Source organism: Poecilia reticulata, chromosome 13, assembly GCF_904066995.2.
Source record: "Poecilia reticulata chromosome 13, P_reticulata-male-v2, whole genome shotgun sequence".
NCBI classification, from domain to species: domain Eukaryota; kingdom Metazoa; phylum Chordata; class Actinopteri; order Cyprinodontiformes; family Poeciliidae; genus Poecilia; species Poecilia reticulata.
In genome coordinates this window covers 1,574,313-1,590,203 of record NC_088842.1, presented here as the reverse complement: position 1 = coordinate 1,590,203, position 15,891 = coordinate 1,574,313, and the positions used below count along the sequence as shown (strand labels likewise).

General features: G+C 41.2%; 1 protein-coding gene and 1 long non-coding RNA gene across 2 annotated transcripts; one reads left to right on the top strand and one right to left on the bottom strand.

Moving 5' to 3' along the window:
• Positions 1-3,663: 3,663 nt before the first annotated feature.
• Positions 3,664-10,725, bottom strand: efhd1 (EF-hand domain family, member D1). Its single transcript, XM_008425167.3, has 4 exons — positions 10,353-10,725; positions 7,543-7,690; positions 6,414-6,548; positions 3,664-5,655 (listed from the first exon to the last, which is right to left on the bottom strand). The coding sequence occupies exons 1-4, from the start codon at positions 10,634-10,636 to the stop codon at positions 5,521-5,523; spliced, it is 702 nt and encodes a 233-aa protein (XP_008423389.1). The 5' UTR covers positions 10,637-10,725; the 3' UTR covers positions 3,664-5,520.
• Positions 10,726-11,038: 313 nt separating this feature from the next.
• Positions 11,039-15,848, top strand: LOC145554553 (uncharacterized). Its single transcript, XR_014090533.1, has 2 exons — positions 11,039-11,419; positions 15,338-15,848. It is a non-coding gene; the product is annotated as an uncharacterized LOC145554553 (long non-coding RNA).
• Positions 15,849-15,891: the final 43 nt, after the last annotated feature.

The following is a 15,891-nucleotide window of genomic DNA, read 5'->3' as shown; positions in this document are numbered from 1 at the left end:
CAGGACTCTGGAGAACCTGCCGGCACTGAGGAGATGATTCAGCTATTGGATCCAGTTGTGTTCTACCAGGGAGACATCTAAGAGTTGCAGGACACCGGCCCTCGAGGACCAAGATTGCCCACCCCTGGACTAAGGCCTCCATGTGTGCAATCTGTGCAGTTTGTTGCATCCCTCATCACCTTCTCCTCTCCCCCTACTCCCTCCCAAAACTCACCACACCCACTTGCTCCTCCCAGGCTTCCCCTCTTTACCCTCTCTCATCCCTTCTTCCCTCCCCCCATCCTTGAGCTCTGGGTCAGAACATTTTATTACTAAGTGGGGGTTAATCATGTTTCAAATAACGCACTACATGTTGAGAACATCTCAGGAGAGGGAAGCAGTGCAGCACCAACACTGTTTATAGTGGGGATGGTGTGCTGCTGACCTCAACTCGGGACGTTTTGGGCCGGTGGACGGAATACTTCAAAGACCTCCTCAATCCCACCAACATGCCTACTGTTGAGGAAGCTGAGCCTGGGGATTCTGGGTTGGGCTCTCCAATCTCTGGGGACGAGGTTGCCGAAGAGGTCAAAAAGCTCCTCGGTGGCAGGGCCCCGGGGGTGGATGAGATCCGCCCAGAGTTCCTTAAGGCTCTGGATATTGTAGGGTTGTGTTGGCTCACGCTACTCTGCAATATCGCATGGACATCGGGGGCAGTTCCCCTGGATTGGCAGACTGGGGTGGTGGTCCCCTTGTTCAAAAAGGGGGAACGGAGGGTGTGCTCCAATTACAGAGGGGTCACACTCTTAAACCTCCCTGGTAAGGTCTATTCAGGGATCCTGGAGAGGAGGGTCTGTCGGACAGTCGAACCTCAGATTCAGGAAGAGCAGTGTGGTTTTCGTCTTGGTCGTGGAACACTGGACCAGCTCTACACCCTCAGCAGGGTCCTGGAGGGTGCATGGGAGTTTGCCCAACCAGTCTACATGTATTGTGTGGACTTGGAGAAGGCGTTCGACCGTGTCCCTAGGGGTTCTCTGGGAGTATGGGGTACCGGGCCCTTTGATATGGGCTGTCAGGTCCCTGTATGACCGGTGTCAGAGTCTGGTCCGTATTGCTGGCAGTAAGTTGGGCTCGTTTCCTGTGAGAATAGAACTCCGCCAAGGCTGCCCTTTGTCACCGATTCTGTTCATTACTTTCAGGGACAGAATTTCTAGGCGCAGCCGAGGTGTTGAGGGGATCCGTTTTGGTGGCCTTAGGTACGCAGCTCTGCTTTTTGCAGATGATGTGGTCCTGTTGGCTTCATCAGATCGTGATCTGCAGCTCTCGCTGGAGCGGTTCGCAGCCGAGTGTGAAGTGTCTGGGATAAGGCTCAGTGCCTCCAAATTCGAGGCCATGGTCTTGAGCCGGAAAAGGGTAGAGTGCCTTCTCCGGGTCAGGGGGGTCATCCTGCCTCAAGTGGAGGAGTTTAAGTATCTGGGGATCTTGTTCACGAATGAGGGAAGAAGGGAGCGGGAGACCGACAGGCGAATTGGGGCAGCATCTGCCGTGAAATGGGCGCTGTAACGGTCTGTCATGGTGAAGAGAGAGCTGAGTCAAAAAGCGAAGCTCTCGATTTACCAGTCGATCTACGTTCCCACCCTCATCTATGGTCATGAGCTTTGGGTCATGACCGAAAGAATGAGATCACGGATACAAGCGGCCGAAATGGGTTTCCTCCGTAGGGTGGCTGGGCTCTACGTTAGAGATAGGTTGAGAAGCTCTGTCTTCTGGGAGGGACTCAGAGTACAGCCGCTGCTCCTCCACGTCGAGAGGAGCCAGTTGAGGCTCGGGCATCTGGTAAGGATGCCTCCTGGACGCCTCCCTGGTGAGGTGTTCCGGGCACGTCCCACCGGGAGGAGGCCTCGGGGAAGACCCAGGACACGCTGGAGGGATTACGTCTCTCAGCTGGCCTGGGAGCGCCTTGGGATTCCCCCGGAGGAGCTGGAAGAAGTGGCTGGGGAGAGGGAAGTCTGGGCCTCCCTTCTGAAGCTGCTGCCCCCACGACCCGACCCCGGATAAGCGGCAGAAAATGGATGGATGGATGGATGGATGGATGGATGGATGGATGGATGGATGGATGGATGGATGGATGGATGGATATTAGGATCCAGTAGATGGCAGTAGTGCAACAATAATGGATGCAAACTGTTGTTTAAATCTAAAGAAGAAAAAGAAGAAGGAGCCCATTTTCATTTAGCACATAGTAGCAACACGAAGGATCAGCACTTTTACTGTTACAGTTATCGTTTGGAAACTACCATAATCAGTTCAGTTAAATCTAAACTTGGCAACTTTTTCTTCAACCGTAATAAATGTGATATTCAATTGACCTGTTATGACTCAAATGTTGGCTGTCCGCCCCCCTCTGCTGCTGCTGCATCCTTGTGGAAAACCTGGAGCGGCAGAGATATCTGTGGCTTCTATGTGTATGTTTACTAGTTTTAAAAAAGAAAAAAAAACTTTGGTGTTGTGGTTTATAGTCCGGTGCGACTCATAGTAATAAAATACGGACTATAATCCTTCCTGGGTTTTTTCTGTGAAGAACCCAGAGAGGGTTATTTGGTTATTATTTATTTCATTAATAGTGTTATTATTTCCTGACTTTTGTTCTGTGAAGAACCCAGAGAATGTTATTTTATTGTGCTTTCTGGTAAACAATACATTTTTACATTTAGGCACTCCTGCAATCGTCACACTTTTTCTGTTACAAACTGACTCTGGCCACCATCAGAGAAGGAAAAAGTTATGTGGCCCTCACAGGAAAAAGTTTGGGGACCCCTGATCTAGACCCCTCAGATCTTCTGGTTCTGGTCTGCTCTGTATCCCCAGAACCAGAACCAAACGAGGAGAAGCAGCATTCAGCTTCTATGCGTCACAAATTTGGAACAAACTTCCAGAAAACTGTAAAACAGCTGAAACACTGGGTGCCTTTAAATCTCAACTTAAAACCCACCTGTTTAGAGTTGCTTATGGCTAAATTAGGATTAGAGTGTGGGTTTTAATGTCTTTAATGTTTTTTTCTTTATTTTTTTTATTTACTGTTTACATGTTTCCCCCCCTCCCCCCTTCTTGGAAGTGTAAAGGGGTGCGGTTGTCATCCCCCAGGTTGAAAAGGGGTACGGGTTTTAATGTTTTTATCTTTATTTTTTATATATTTATTAATTATTTTTTACCGTTTGTTCAATGTGACATGACTCTGTTTCTGTTTTTAATGTTGTAAAGCACTTTGAAATGCCTTGCTGCTGAAATGTGCTATGCAAACAAAATTTGATTGATAGATCAGGGAGGCTAAACTGCAGACAGTGCAAGAAAGAGATTTTGAAAATTTTCTACTTGTGTGAAATGCAATATTACAATTACAAAATGTTTGTAACATGCATAAGCTTTCAGCTTACTGCATTTAGATGAAAAAGATGATTTATTTGAAACATTGCAACATGAAGGTATTCCTGTCTTAAGAACTGTAAACTGTATGGAAAGGATTCAGAATATATCTTTCAATTTGTTTTCTCAAATTGAAAGGATACACAGGTTGATTCACATCAAGCCTGTATGCATGTGCGTGCATGTGTGTTTAGAAAATTTGATTTCAGTGAGTTCTAGTTATGATTAACTATGATGGATCATATAAATGCAATTCTGAAATAACGATTTAAAGTTTCCTTTATTAAAGTTAAAATGTTTCATTCCACACAGGGTAGAACATATTCTTTACAATTGCCTAAAAATATATTTCACTTACCACTTTATTATTTGGCATCATATAACTCTGATAAATCAAACATAGAAGATGATTTTAACCTTAAAAAAGAAAAGAAAGAAAAAAGAGAAACATCAATTTACACAATGAATACTGGAAACATTACATTAAACAGTATCAGTTTGGAATTGTTACACGTTGCTATGGACACACTACAGTTAATACTACAACCTTGCAGCTCTTGTCTGTGGAATTGAAATGGAATTTATTTTCAGCAGATTGTGACGTCATGGCAACAAATACACAGGTAACGACAGCTGCAACCCACTTCAGGAAGGTCACTAAGCACAAGACGAAATAGAATTCAGCAGTCATCTATAATCTGACATCAGATAAACTGAAGCATCTACTGTGAGAAAAGGTCAAAGATCCCCTCCTATTGTCTGAAAACAAATCATGCAGAAATCTGGCTTTCATTGCAGCGGCACACCAATGAGCCGGACCTCCAACCAAATCTAGACTGGGTGAGTCAGAAGCCTTCTCCAACCCCAACAATTACTTATAGTTCCACCAAACATTTCTAAATTGTGCAACAAATGCTGATTGTGCTTTTAAAAATGAAACCTGTGCTGCTTCTCAGAACTTATTTACGTCTTTAATCTTTTATGTCATCAGGTGTTAACGACTCCAAATATTCATGCCTACAGTCACAGCCTCTTTCAAACATGCCCAAAACATAGAAATATGTGTTTTCAAATTATAAGGATACACAGGTTGATTCACATCAAGCCTAAAACTAACAGACCTTGTCATTCTGTACTTGTCTAAGCACAAGCAGGGGCACAGAGTAACCCTGGGATAGCTCCTCAGCATGACTGAAATAAAGTCTGAAAATGAAGTCTACTGTTCACATTGCTGTAGGTGCACAAAATGCATTAGATGTGTGTTGAGGGAAACCACTATGTGGGATACAGTCTTATTGTTCAGCACAGAGCCTGAGTGATAAACTTTGTGCTAGGATTTAGTCATTTCAAGCAAACTGAGATAAAGGAGGTAAAAGTTTCAAACACCTGTGGAATTAAACATCACTTTTAGTAAAAGCAGTGTAGCATCATCAACACCTGGGATGTTCTCTGACAGGTGAAATCAGTTCTAATAAATGCAAAGAAAATCCCTCATGATGAAATACGACAGTAAGGAGATTTTATACATAAATCATTGCCAAACGCATTTTGTTAATTCTCCAACAAATGTAGGAGCGGTTTGTTAAAAAACACACTCACAATGTGATTTTAGTGCTTCGTTAACTTTTAACACTTTTTTTTTGTAGGAAATGTTAAGGTAGGGAAATTCACACAAAAATTAGGAACGTGTTTAGGGTAAACATCATCAGGTGACACAAACCCTGAAAAAACTGGAATGTTAAACATATTTCACAAGCAGCACACAGTGTAGAAAGGATGAATAAAAATAATTCAGAGTTCCAAACAAATTCACAGAAATGCAGTTTTAGCCACTGAGGTCTATAGAAACTTAAAAGACATCAGGAATCATCGTACGCGTCCGAAGCTATGGTTCTGCATGTTAGAGTTTCGTTCAGTAACTATAGAAACTATGGAAAAGTGGCCTGTGATTTCACAGGAAATTTAGTTTCAAATACATTAGCATGAAATGCGTTTATTCATCTTTCCTTTCGGTTTTTAAGCCTTATTGTTCCGAGTTATGTTGCTTCTTACAGTGCGAGTGGAGTGGTAAGCTTGTTATAAATTTCAACACATATGCTTGAGGTGAAGCTGCAGCGGTCATGAGCAGAAGGCCGACTGCAGCTGCTTGAAGGCAGCTTGTCGCTCCTTCTTCTCCACCTCCTGTTTCTTGCGTTCTTCTTTTTCTTCTCGAATCTCAGCTTCAAACTTGCTGCTCTGGGACAGAGCCTGAACCTGAAAACACACAAGGACAAAACACTGTCAGGCACACACACCTGTCAATATCAGGCCCCACAGCAGACGGTGCAGGTCAACAGAGGGGCTTTGAATTGATCTGTAAAGGCAGACGCCTGTCTAATCAGCTGAATTCACCACAGCTGGACTCCATTCAAGCTGTAGAAACAGCTCCAGGATGATCAGTGGAAACAGCTTAATATCACGTGAATTACTTTTAATTTCTTGGTTAATAAATCTATAAAAATCTCAAGAACTTGTTTTCCACGTTGTCATAATAAGTAGAATTTTGAGGAAAGCGATCAATTAAATACAATTTGGAAAAGACTACAGCATAATGTAGAAAAAGTGAAGTGCTGCAAATATTTACTGCATGAACTATAATATCTCTGCTAAACAAAGAGCTTATCACTACAGGGTAGAGGATAATTATAGTTTCAGAAGAACATGACTACAGACCTTTTCATGGAAATCGGCCAATTATGATTGGCAGCTCATCGATTGACACACCAGTAAAGGAAACGCTTCCCAGTCTCACAGGATTACCTTCTCTGTACAATAATTCAATCCAACACAGAGCCTTTTCTCACTCATTCGCACACACACAAAGACATTTCTCCCTTCAGTGGAGAATAGTATAGTTACTTAGCAACTAACTATACTTAGCTGCTAAGCATAGTTGCTATGTCTGAGAAAACAGTTCTTAATGACACAGTGGTCTGATTAACTCCATGGAATAGAACAAGCTATTAGCATACCTTGGCCTCAAAGAAGTCTTTGGCCCCCATGACCCCTTCAGTGGAGACGTTGATCTCAGACAGCCTGGCCAGAGCCATCAAGCCGCTCTCCTCCTGCAGCTCTCCAGCTGCAGCTCTACGGAAGATCAGCAGGAACTGCAAACAAGGAAACAACCCAACTCGTTCAACAGCGTGTTTGTGTTTGTGTAGACATGATGCAGGCACCATACTGACACGTCAGCCTGTACCTGGACCACAATGCTTCAGGCTCAGGCCAGCATGAACGGATAACGCCCATGAAAACATAACAGCCAAAGTCACAGAGGACTTAACAAGAAGGAAGTCTTTGTTTCATTTTAGATGCAGAATCAGATATGGCACAAAAACAAACCATAAACACAGGATTTAAACTTCTGTAATATAAATGGCTTATGAGAACCCACAGTATGCAACACGTGTTAGGCTTCATTATGTGTCCCGTGATATTCCAGATACTTGCACAAAATGTTTCTTTGAAAAAGGAACTCTTCTCCGTTGCCTGTGGAAGCATCTTAAAACCCAGAGATTTTGGAAGGTGCCATCAGGAGTCTCTCTGAATTGTTTAAGATGAAAGAGGTTAAACTCTGTGTACTTGGAATATACCTGATGGAATTTAAACAACTGAAGAAAAAGACTAAATTGATAGATTATAGATTTCTTTGAGCCAGGAGATCTATTGCTGGAAGAGCATGAATAAAATGTGTCTGCAGTGGCTCATTCTGTCATGTCATCAACGGTACAGCAGTGACTGTCTTGTGAGTCTGTATCAATCACGCTGCTGCAATATCGCGGCAGACGTAGGAATAATTCTCACTTTTTTCTCTTTAAATTAGATAGCATTCTACATTTCCCCTAGTTTTTAGGGTTCATAATGGTATTCATAGGTTTTACTGAGACAGTCTCATACTGGCCCACAGTTAGCTCCACCAGTGGAACTACCAAGTAATCCACAGTCACCACTTCTGCTTTTTTCAGGATGTTGTACTGCCTCAGCTCAAACATTTAGCCTACTATAGTTCTGACGTTTATACACATTAGCACTGCTGCAAGAATTCAATGACTATTTCAATATTCAGTGCACAAGCACAGGACACGCTCATTTTATCTTCACCTCTCTGAAGCTCAGTTTGCCGTCAAAATCTTCATCCACTTCCTTGATCATGTTCTTCAGGCCCAAATGAGTCTGTGGAGCTCCCAACTTCTCCATCAGTATCTTCAGCTCCATCAGGTCAATGAAGCCATCTCTTCCAGTGTCAAACCTGAAAACAGCAGAAAGGCAGCTGAGGTCAGGGCAAGGTAAACCCACAGCGAACCCGGCTTGAGTCAAATCATTTCAGTTTAAGTCTTAAAGCTAAAGTCTGAATGACTCGCCCAGACTGCGCAGCAACAGGAGCTCAGGACGAACGCCACACCAACATCCAAGGCCCAGATCCAGCCTCACGACCAACAGCTACTGTGGCTTTAAATGTGCCTCAGCTAATAGTGGAAACCAGAAGTTTACATACACCAAATACAAAGACTCATTATTTTTCCACTGTCTGAAGTTCAGATCTGTTTTAGATCAGTTACAACTAAATTATTTTTTTTGTTAAATTATTTACTAAATCATTGCCAAATGCCACAATAATGAGAGAAATAATGTTAGCACTTTATTTATTAATGTCTTCAAAATCAGAAGTTTGCATACATAATTATTACCATCTCTTTAAACAATGACTGGTCAATCTTCATGACATCTGGATTTCCTAAGTCACACACACACACACACACACACACACACACACACACACACACACACACACACACACACACACACACACACACACACACACACACACACACACACACACACACACACACACACACACACACAGGTTTGCATTTCTGCACATATTAGGACTTTTTCGTGTCAATTACTGCATTTATGTCTAACAGACATTTCCTAAAGTCTAACCAATACCAGTCTATCCTAACCCTCTCCCATCATTAACCAGAACCTAATTCACACCATGCCTCTAAAGCCAACACAAAGTAAAAGGGTCCACCGTATTAGGACTGGGCTTTGGTTCCCTCCCATGCTGTGATTATTTCTCAATTTCTGAATCAGTTAGAGAAACAAAAAGTGTCAAACTACCTGCTCTAACTCCTGTATTTGAGGGAAAACAAAATACAGGTCCTAGTTTTAAAAATCTCTGTAAGCCTTCTTTTATTTTGTGCAAATGAAAATTCTAATTGGGGCCAACAATAGCAATGCATGGAAGGCACCTACAAAAGGCACACTTGGCAAACCCCTTTTAGATTTCTTCAGAAATGTTCTTGTTCTTTCTACATATTGTTCAAAACAGAAGAAATAGAAATGTCGCAAGAACACCGTTTTTAATCAACTTTTTTGTTTTAAGTTTTAACAAGTCAATGTCAACTTGAAGTTTCAGAACTGGATTTCTTCACTATGTGACCTAAACTTTTCACTGATCAGCCATTTATGGTTCGGTGAACATTCTCGGAAAGGCAACTGCATTTCTGAACAAGTTCTCACACGTTCTCAATGTCTCTTATTTCCAAATACACAACAGATGGCCTCATAGGAACCGGGACAACAGCAACATGCTGTCAGTATTCTTATATTTAGATAGGAAAGCATCTTTATTCTGACCATAAAAGCATGATATTCTGAATATTTACAGTTATATGATTAACCAATCTCCCTACATAAAATAATTGTAAAGCAGACAGTGGTTGCTTCTCTGTGCACACAGCAGTGTGTATTCCCTGTCCAGCTCCTCGATCATGGTCTGACCAGACCAGAAAAACAAAGGACAGCAACACAAAATGAAAAGCTTTTTGATGACGTTCATACGGAGTGGCAGAAATGACTAATAAGAATTACAACATTTAAAAGGAAGTCAAAAGGCAGAAATAGAACAGCCCTTCCGCTAAGCTGAGTGAATAAATAACTAAAATTACAATTAGATACGACCTCAGTTGAATTATCAGTGAGTCATATCAGAAAAGAAGGAAGCAAGTTCTCAATAGGTGTCACTTTAGCAAACTGCTTTATGAAACAGGATGATCAGGAGAAGTGAAATATGCGTTATTTTAAAGGGGGAAGAAGGTATTATCTATCCACCACGCACATAATACCATTTTCTAGCAATCAAGTAACTTTGTTACCTTCAGCTGTTAATATCAAAGATAATAAATTTGCCTTTGCATATGCACCATCTGACACCTTGAAACTGGGCTCTCTCTCTCATACCTGTGCAACAACGCTTCTCTAGCTGTCCATTACAGCTGTTATTAGGAGAGCAATAGTTTTGTGATAAGCTCAGCAGAGGCCCAGTTCACTCCAGGTGTTTGCTAACTGCTGCTGCTAGTCTGGAGGAGCTGTGTGACTGAGGAAGGATGCTTTGTGAAGCACATAACAAACAACACACACTTATTGAGCCCTGACCCCACAACAACAGCAAAACTATCCATATTGTTTTATATAAAACACATATTGCACCTTCCCGCATAAATCCCAAACAAGTAAACAAACCAACAAATCAAACCAGAGTATCAACAACATAACCGTAATATAGATTAATACGCCTTCATTTACCACAACCTTCAATAAATGTGCTTGCCCCGATTGGATTTTGAGTATCACATATGTTTATGTTAAATTAAGGGGGGCGATCCATACGAAAATTCCTACTTTCCAATTAAACAGGAATGTTTAGCGACCCTAGCGGGGAGCGAGAAGCGGGAGGAGATGGAGCGGCCTGCAGTGCGTCACTCTGAACAGGCAGAAGCGACGGGATGAATCACGATCAATCAGTACTGCATCTTCAATAGGCTGCAATCCAGTCAGCTCCCGAAAACACAACGGAGCGTCTAGCTGGCATCAAAAATGGAAGAGGACTAATCATTCATTCTTACCGTTTAAACATCGCCTCCATGTCTTTAATTTGCTTGCGGGAGAACTCTTTAAACTCAGTGTAAGGGTTAAAAACACGAGTCGCCCGAGAAGGAGCATTTCCGTCGTTAATGTCCAGCCTGCGGTTCAGTTTCGTCGCCAGCTCGGACGGCGTATCTCCACAACCATGGTCGGGTTCCTGGGATTGGACCGGAACCGGACTCTGTTCGGTCTCGGGCCTCTGCTCGGCCTCTTCCGCAGCAGCCAGTCGCGACTGTAACTTCTTAGCAAGCTCGTCAGATGCCATGCTGTAGGTTCAACGTCTCTCACAGAAACAGTCAATTAAAATGGAGTCAGACAGTTCAGCCAGTTTTCAGCCCTGGACTGTACATGCTGCTTCCTGTAGGACTTCACAATAAGAGGCTCGTGACGTCTTGTAATCTATTTTTACTTACACGTGTTTAAATATTTCTCATAAACTTTCCATTTCGCAACTCCAAGGAGCCTAACAGAACCTATTTTAGATGTAATAATGTTCATTACTATGGAGGACCAAAACTGACATAATAATAAATAAAAGAATAAATATATAAATAAAATAAATATATATCCGACATATATAAATAAAAGAATAAACATATCAATAAAATAATACATATCCAACATAATAATAAATGAAATAATAAATATAAAAATATAAGTTGTAATATATAAATAAAAGAATAAATATACATTTTTATAAGAAATAAAAGCATAAATATATTTTTTTTCAGTTCCCCTTTCACATGAGTTTCCGTCAAGAAAAATAGATATTTTGCTTTGATTTTTTTGGCTTCTCCCTTTTCTGCTCGCTGTTTTTCCGTTTGCTGTATTTCTGCTGCGTCGTTATGTTAATGAGGTGGGCTGCCTTCACATGACGTCAGACAACATCCGTTTTGACTCGATCCAGTGTATCTTTAGTTCCGGTGTGTGTAGTTAACGCTGTTTCTGGACTCTAAAGCAACTGCCACACATACGATTTAAAGATATATCACTATTTGAAAACAATTTTTCTTCATCAACATCATCTAAACTCAGTTTGACTACGAAGGTACGTGTGTTGGTTTTTTCTAGCTGTTAGTTGACATGCTAGGATAGCAATAGTAATTTGTTAGCTGGCTAACATTACGTAGCCTTTCTGTTTTGGAAATAGAACGTATTTAGGCTCTAATCTTAGTCAGATTTTTATAGTATAAACTGCGGTTGCCACCCGTCATGTAAAATGCTTTTGATCGTATTAAACCCTCATCACTTGCGCTAGTTTCACCACCCGCTAAGTAGCGACATTACCTGTAGCCACAAGTCCAAAACTTGACAGTTATGCAAAACACCCGCTACTCCATCACGTCCTGAGAAATTAAACTCATGCTACGATCAAGACATGAGGAGGAAGACGCTGTGATAGATAGATGGATATTAACGTTTCATTGGAGAAATGTGATGAATGTGGAGAAATTCCCTTCTCATCCTCCGCGGGTGGTCTCTCTCTCTCTCTCTCTCTCTCTCTCTCTCTCTCTCTCTCTCTCTCTCTCTCTCTTTTTTTTTTTTCATCCTCTGAGCTCGGGTCCTCTACCAGAGCCTGGGAGCTTGAGGGTTCTGCGCAGTATCTTGGCTGTGCCTAGAACTGCACTGCATATATACACTGCTCAAAAAAAAATAAAGGGAACACTTAAACAACACAATATAACTCCAAGTAAATCAAACTTCTGTGAAATCAAACTGTCCACTTAGGAAGCAACACTGATTGACAATCAATTTCCCCTGCTGTTGTGCAAATGGAATAGACAACAGATGGAAATTATTGGCAATTAGCAAGACACACTCAATAAAGGAGTGGTTCTGCAGGTGGGGACCACAGACCACTTCTCAGTACCTATGCTGTCTGGCTGATGTTTTGGTCAGTTTTGAATGTTGGTGGTGCTTTCACACTCGTGGTAACATGAGACGGACTCTACAACCCACACAAGTGGCTCAGGTAGTGCAGCTCATCCAGGATGGCACATCAATGCGAGCTGTGTCAAGAAGGTTTGCTGTGTCTGTCAGCGTAGTGTCCAGAGGCTGGAGGTGCTACCAGGAGACGGGCCAGTACACCAGGAGACGTGGAGGAGGCCGTAGGAGGGCAACAACCCAGCAGCAGGACCGCTACCTCCGCCTTTGTGCAAGAAGGAACAGGAGGAGTACTGCCAGAGCCCTGCAAAATGACCTCCAGCAGGCCACAAATGTGCATGTGTCTGCACAAACGGTTAGAAGCCGACTCCATGAGGATGGTATGAGGGCCCGACGTCCACAGATGGGGGTTGTGCTCTCAGCCCAACACCGTGCAGGACGCTTGGCATTTCCCAGAGAACACCAGGATTGGCAAATTCGCCACTGGCGCCTTGTGCTCTTCACAGTTGAAAGCAGGTTCACACTGAGCACATGTGTCAGATGTGACAGTCTGGAGACGCCGTGGAGAGCGATTTCCATTGATGATTTTTGTGTGATTTTGTTGTCAGCACATTCAACTTTGTACAGAACAAAGTATTCAATGAGAATATTTCATTCATTCAGATCTAGGATGTGTTATTTGAGTGTTCCCTTTATTTTTTTGAGCAGTGTATATATTCAGGGCTTAAAGTAAAAAAAAAAAATCCTGAGCCTGAAACTTATAGTTATGATATACATTAACTATACCTTTGCTATTGCCACAGTTTAATAAAAAGTGTATTTGAATAGTGCAAACAATTACTTCTAACAATACAATTAACAAGCTAAAGACTCAAACTTAAATAAGACTTCAGTACATTTCAACTCAAAACAAAAATGTAATGTCTGTGCCCTAAAGGTTTACCTTACAGGCAAAAATCCCTCAACATTAAATAAGAGTCCTTTAGCAAGTAATTTAGAACATACATTACCAACGATCAGTGTTTTTGGCCCAGCGCCCCCCCAGCCTTTATCCAGGTCCCTCACTGCCCCCCACCAAAGAATTTGTAGGCTACTTTGCAATGACTATTATTTTATTATTAATATTACTATCACTATTGTAGATGTTTTGATTTTTATGCTTGTTTCTGTATTTATCATCAAAAATAATTTCTCAGAAAACAAAAAAGCCATGGGAATAGAAATTATTTTCACAGGTGTCTATGAAAAATTTAATGAATATTCAAGTTAAACTTGGTAACGGCAGCCAATCAGAGTGGAAATAATATTCTTATTCTTTTCCATTTTCTAGTTATTAAATATTCCACAAAATGACCAGATAAAAGATGTTCAACATGCCAGTTTAAACTTTGATCTATTTGCAACATTAAAACATGGATAGAACTGTAACTACATTAATCATAGCTCTTCTTCTCTTCAGTGTTTGTCAGTTTCTGGTGGTGCAGCTCTGTGCTGCCTTCAGGAGAATGGGACATCAGAGTATCATCCATAAAACTTCACCCACACAGCATTTATTGTGCAAACCAGAGCTTTCAGTGGAAAAACTAAAGTACCAGGTCCTTTTAATGCCATACAAATATAAGACAGAAACATGGATTATATATAGACCTTATAGATATATAGATCTTAATGAGTCAAATTGAAAGTGTCATGGAGTCATCAGCCTCATGACATTAACACTGACATGAAAAATAATATTGACGAAATAAATATATAAAATCTAATTAACATAAATAAGTGAAAAATTCATTACTGTTATGGTCTGTAAGATATATTTATTCTCAATATGGTCTCAACAAACCCGTGGCACTTCAACTTATTCTTCCTATCCTATTCTATCACTTATTTTACCTTTTATCTGGAAATAGTGTCTGTTTATTCTTGCCATACAGTCTCTGTATTAATTATTGCTCAAAAGGTCTTGCCATACCAGTTTATTCCTCTGTATTTATTTTAGTTTCTTAGTTTATTCTTGCATTTTGTTCTTCATTCATTTCCATTTAGTTTCCTTTGATTAGTATTATCCTCTCTTGGTTTATTGCTATGTCCACTTTAGTTTCTTTCCTGTTGCTAAATTTATTTGATCGTTTATTGACGCTCACCATCAGTAATCTTCACTCATCACCTGCTGCGCCGCCTAATCATCATGTGTTTCACATCATGTGTTGATTTTTCACTGTTCAGCGTCAGATTCTCTGTTTTTATGCCATAATTCACATCTAGTTCGTCGCTCCATTTTATGTCCCGCTTCTCCTGTTTCAGAGTTTTGCGCAATGTGCGCCTAATTTTTTTTCTTTTTTAACCCCCTAAGGTGCAGAGCGTATCGATGGGGAAAAGGCAGACTGACATAAACCTTTTAAAACAACAGAAACAATTTCTGCATTCTGATTATTGAAATTTAAAAGTGCTGTGTTGTTCTATCAACCCGTTTCATACCGGACCACTTACAGCACCGTGTTAACGCTATAAAATGAACGCTCTCTATCGTGGTATCACCCATGGAGGGATTTCTTGATTTAAATGGGTTCATTTTTCAGAGGGATACAAAGTGAAGGTATTTTCTGTTGTCCTTCCATGGAAGCGGGCAGCTTTCAAACGGAAATAAAACACTTTTTAAAATAAGTTGCTGCTTTGAGATGATCACAGAACTGCCAAAACATATTTACAAAAATCCTCAATAAAACATAAAATATTAGAAAATCAGACACCAGACATAGTAAATCTCAGCAACGTCATCAGTCGGTGTAACGCTGAACTGATGGTGAAGCTACTAGCAGGAACGGAGCTGCGCCAAGAGCTACAAACACTGAATAGAAGGAGAGCTGCCATCGATACAGTTGCAGCCAGGCATGATTTAATGTTACGAAATACAGTTTATATATTATTATATATATTAGCTCATTAACTTCACATTTCTCCAATGAATATTTATCAGATGTTATGATTAGAAGGTTAAGTTTCATATACTTTGTCTTCCTGCAGTTGTAGACTTGGCAGTAGAAAATTGATAACAGGAATAACAACTTTATATCCCTTTTAACAGGTTACACTTGATTCTGTTGTGGAAACAAAGTACATGAAGTTTGTGCTCAGGTGGGAAAACCCAGTGGATCACATGGTGGGACTTCTGCTTCAAACTGCTCACTACAGTATAGCATCGTCTCTGTCATCCACCAGTTCACTGCAGACTGACACCAGTTCACTGCAGACTGGCACCAGTTCACTGCAGACTGGCACCAGTTCACTGCAGACTGGCACCAGTTCACTGCAGACTGACACCAGTTCACTGCAGACTGGCACCAGTTCACTGCAGACTGGCACCAGTTCACTGCAGACTGACACCAGTTCACTGCAGACTGGCACCCGCCAAGGACCCAACATTGACGTCTTCTTAAGTTGTAAACCCTGAGTACATACTGTTGAAATAAAATTGATATGCCTTTTGTAAATACATTTTCTCTGTCAATGACTTAAATTAACTGTGGTAATTATGTTTGTGTAATGTAGTAACCATGTACAGTGTTTAATATAATTATTAAATAGATGTTTTAAAGCAGTGTTTTTCAACCACTGTTCCGCGGCACACTAGTGTGCCGT

Excerpts from the sequence above, each read along its gene's own strand:
- efhd1 (XM_008425167.3), bottom strand. The coding sequence starts at position 10,636 with ATGGCATCTGACGAGCTTGCTAAGAAGTTACAGTCGCGACTGGCTGCT. Across the intron at positions 7,691-10,352 it reads ATGGAGGCGATGTTTAAACG|GTTTGACACTGGAAGAGATG; the intron begins GTAAGAATGAAT and ends TGCTGTTTTCAG. Across the intron at positions 6,549-7,542 it reads GCAAACTGAGCTTCAGAGAG|TTCCTGCTGATCTTCCGTAG; the intron begins GTGAAGATAAAA and ends CCTTGTTTGCAG.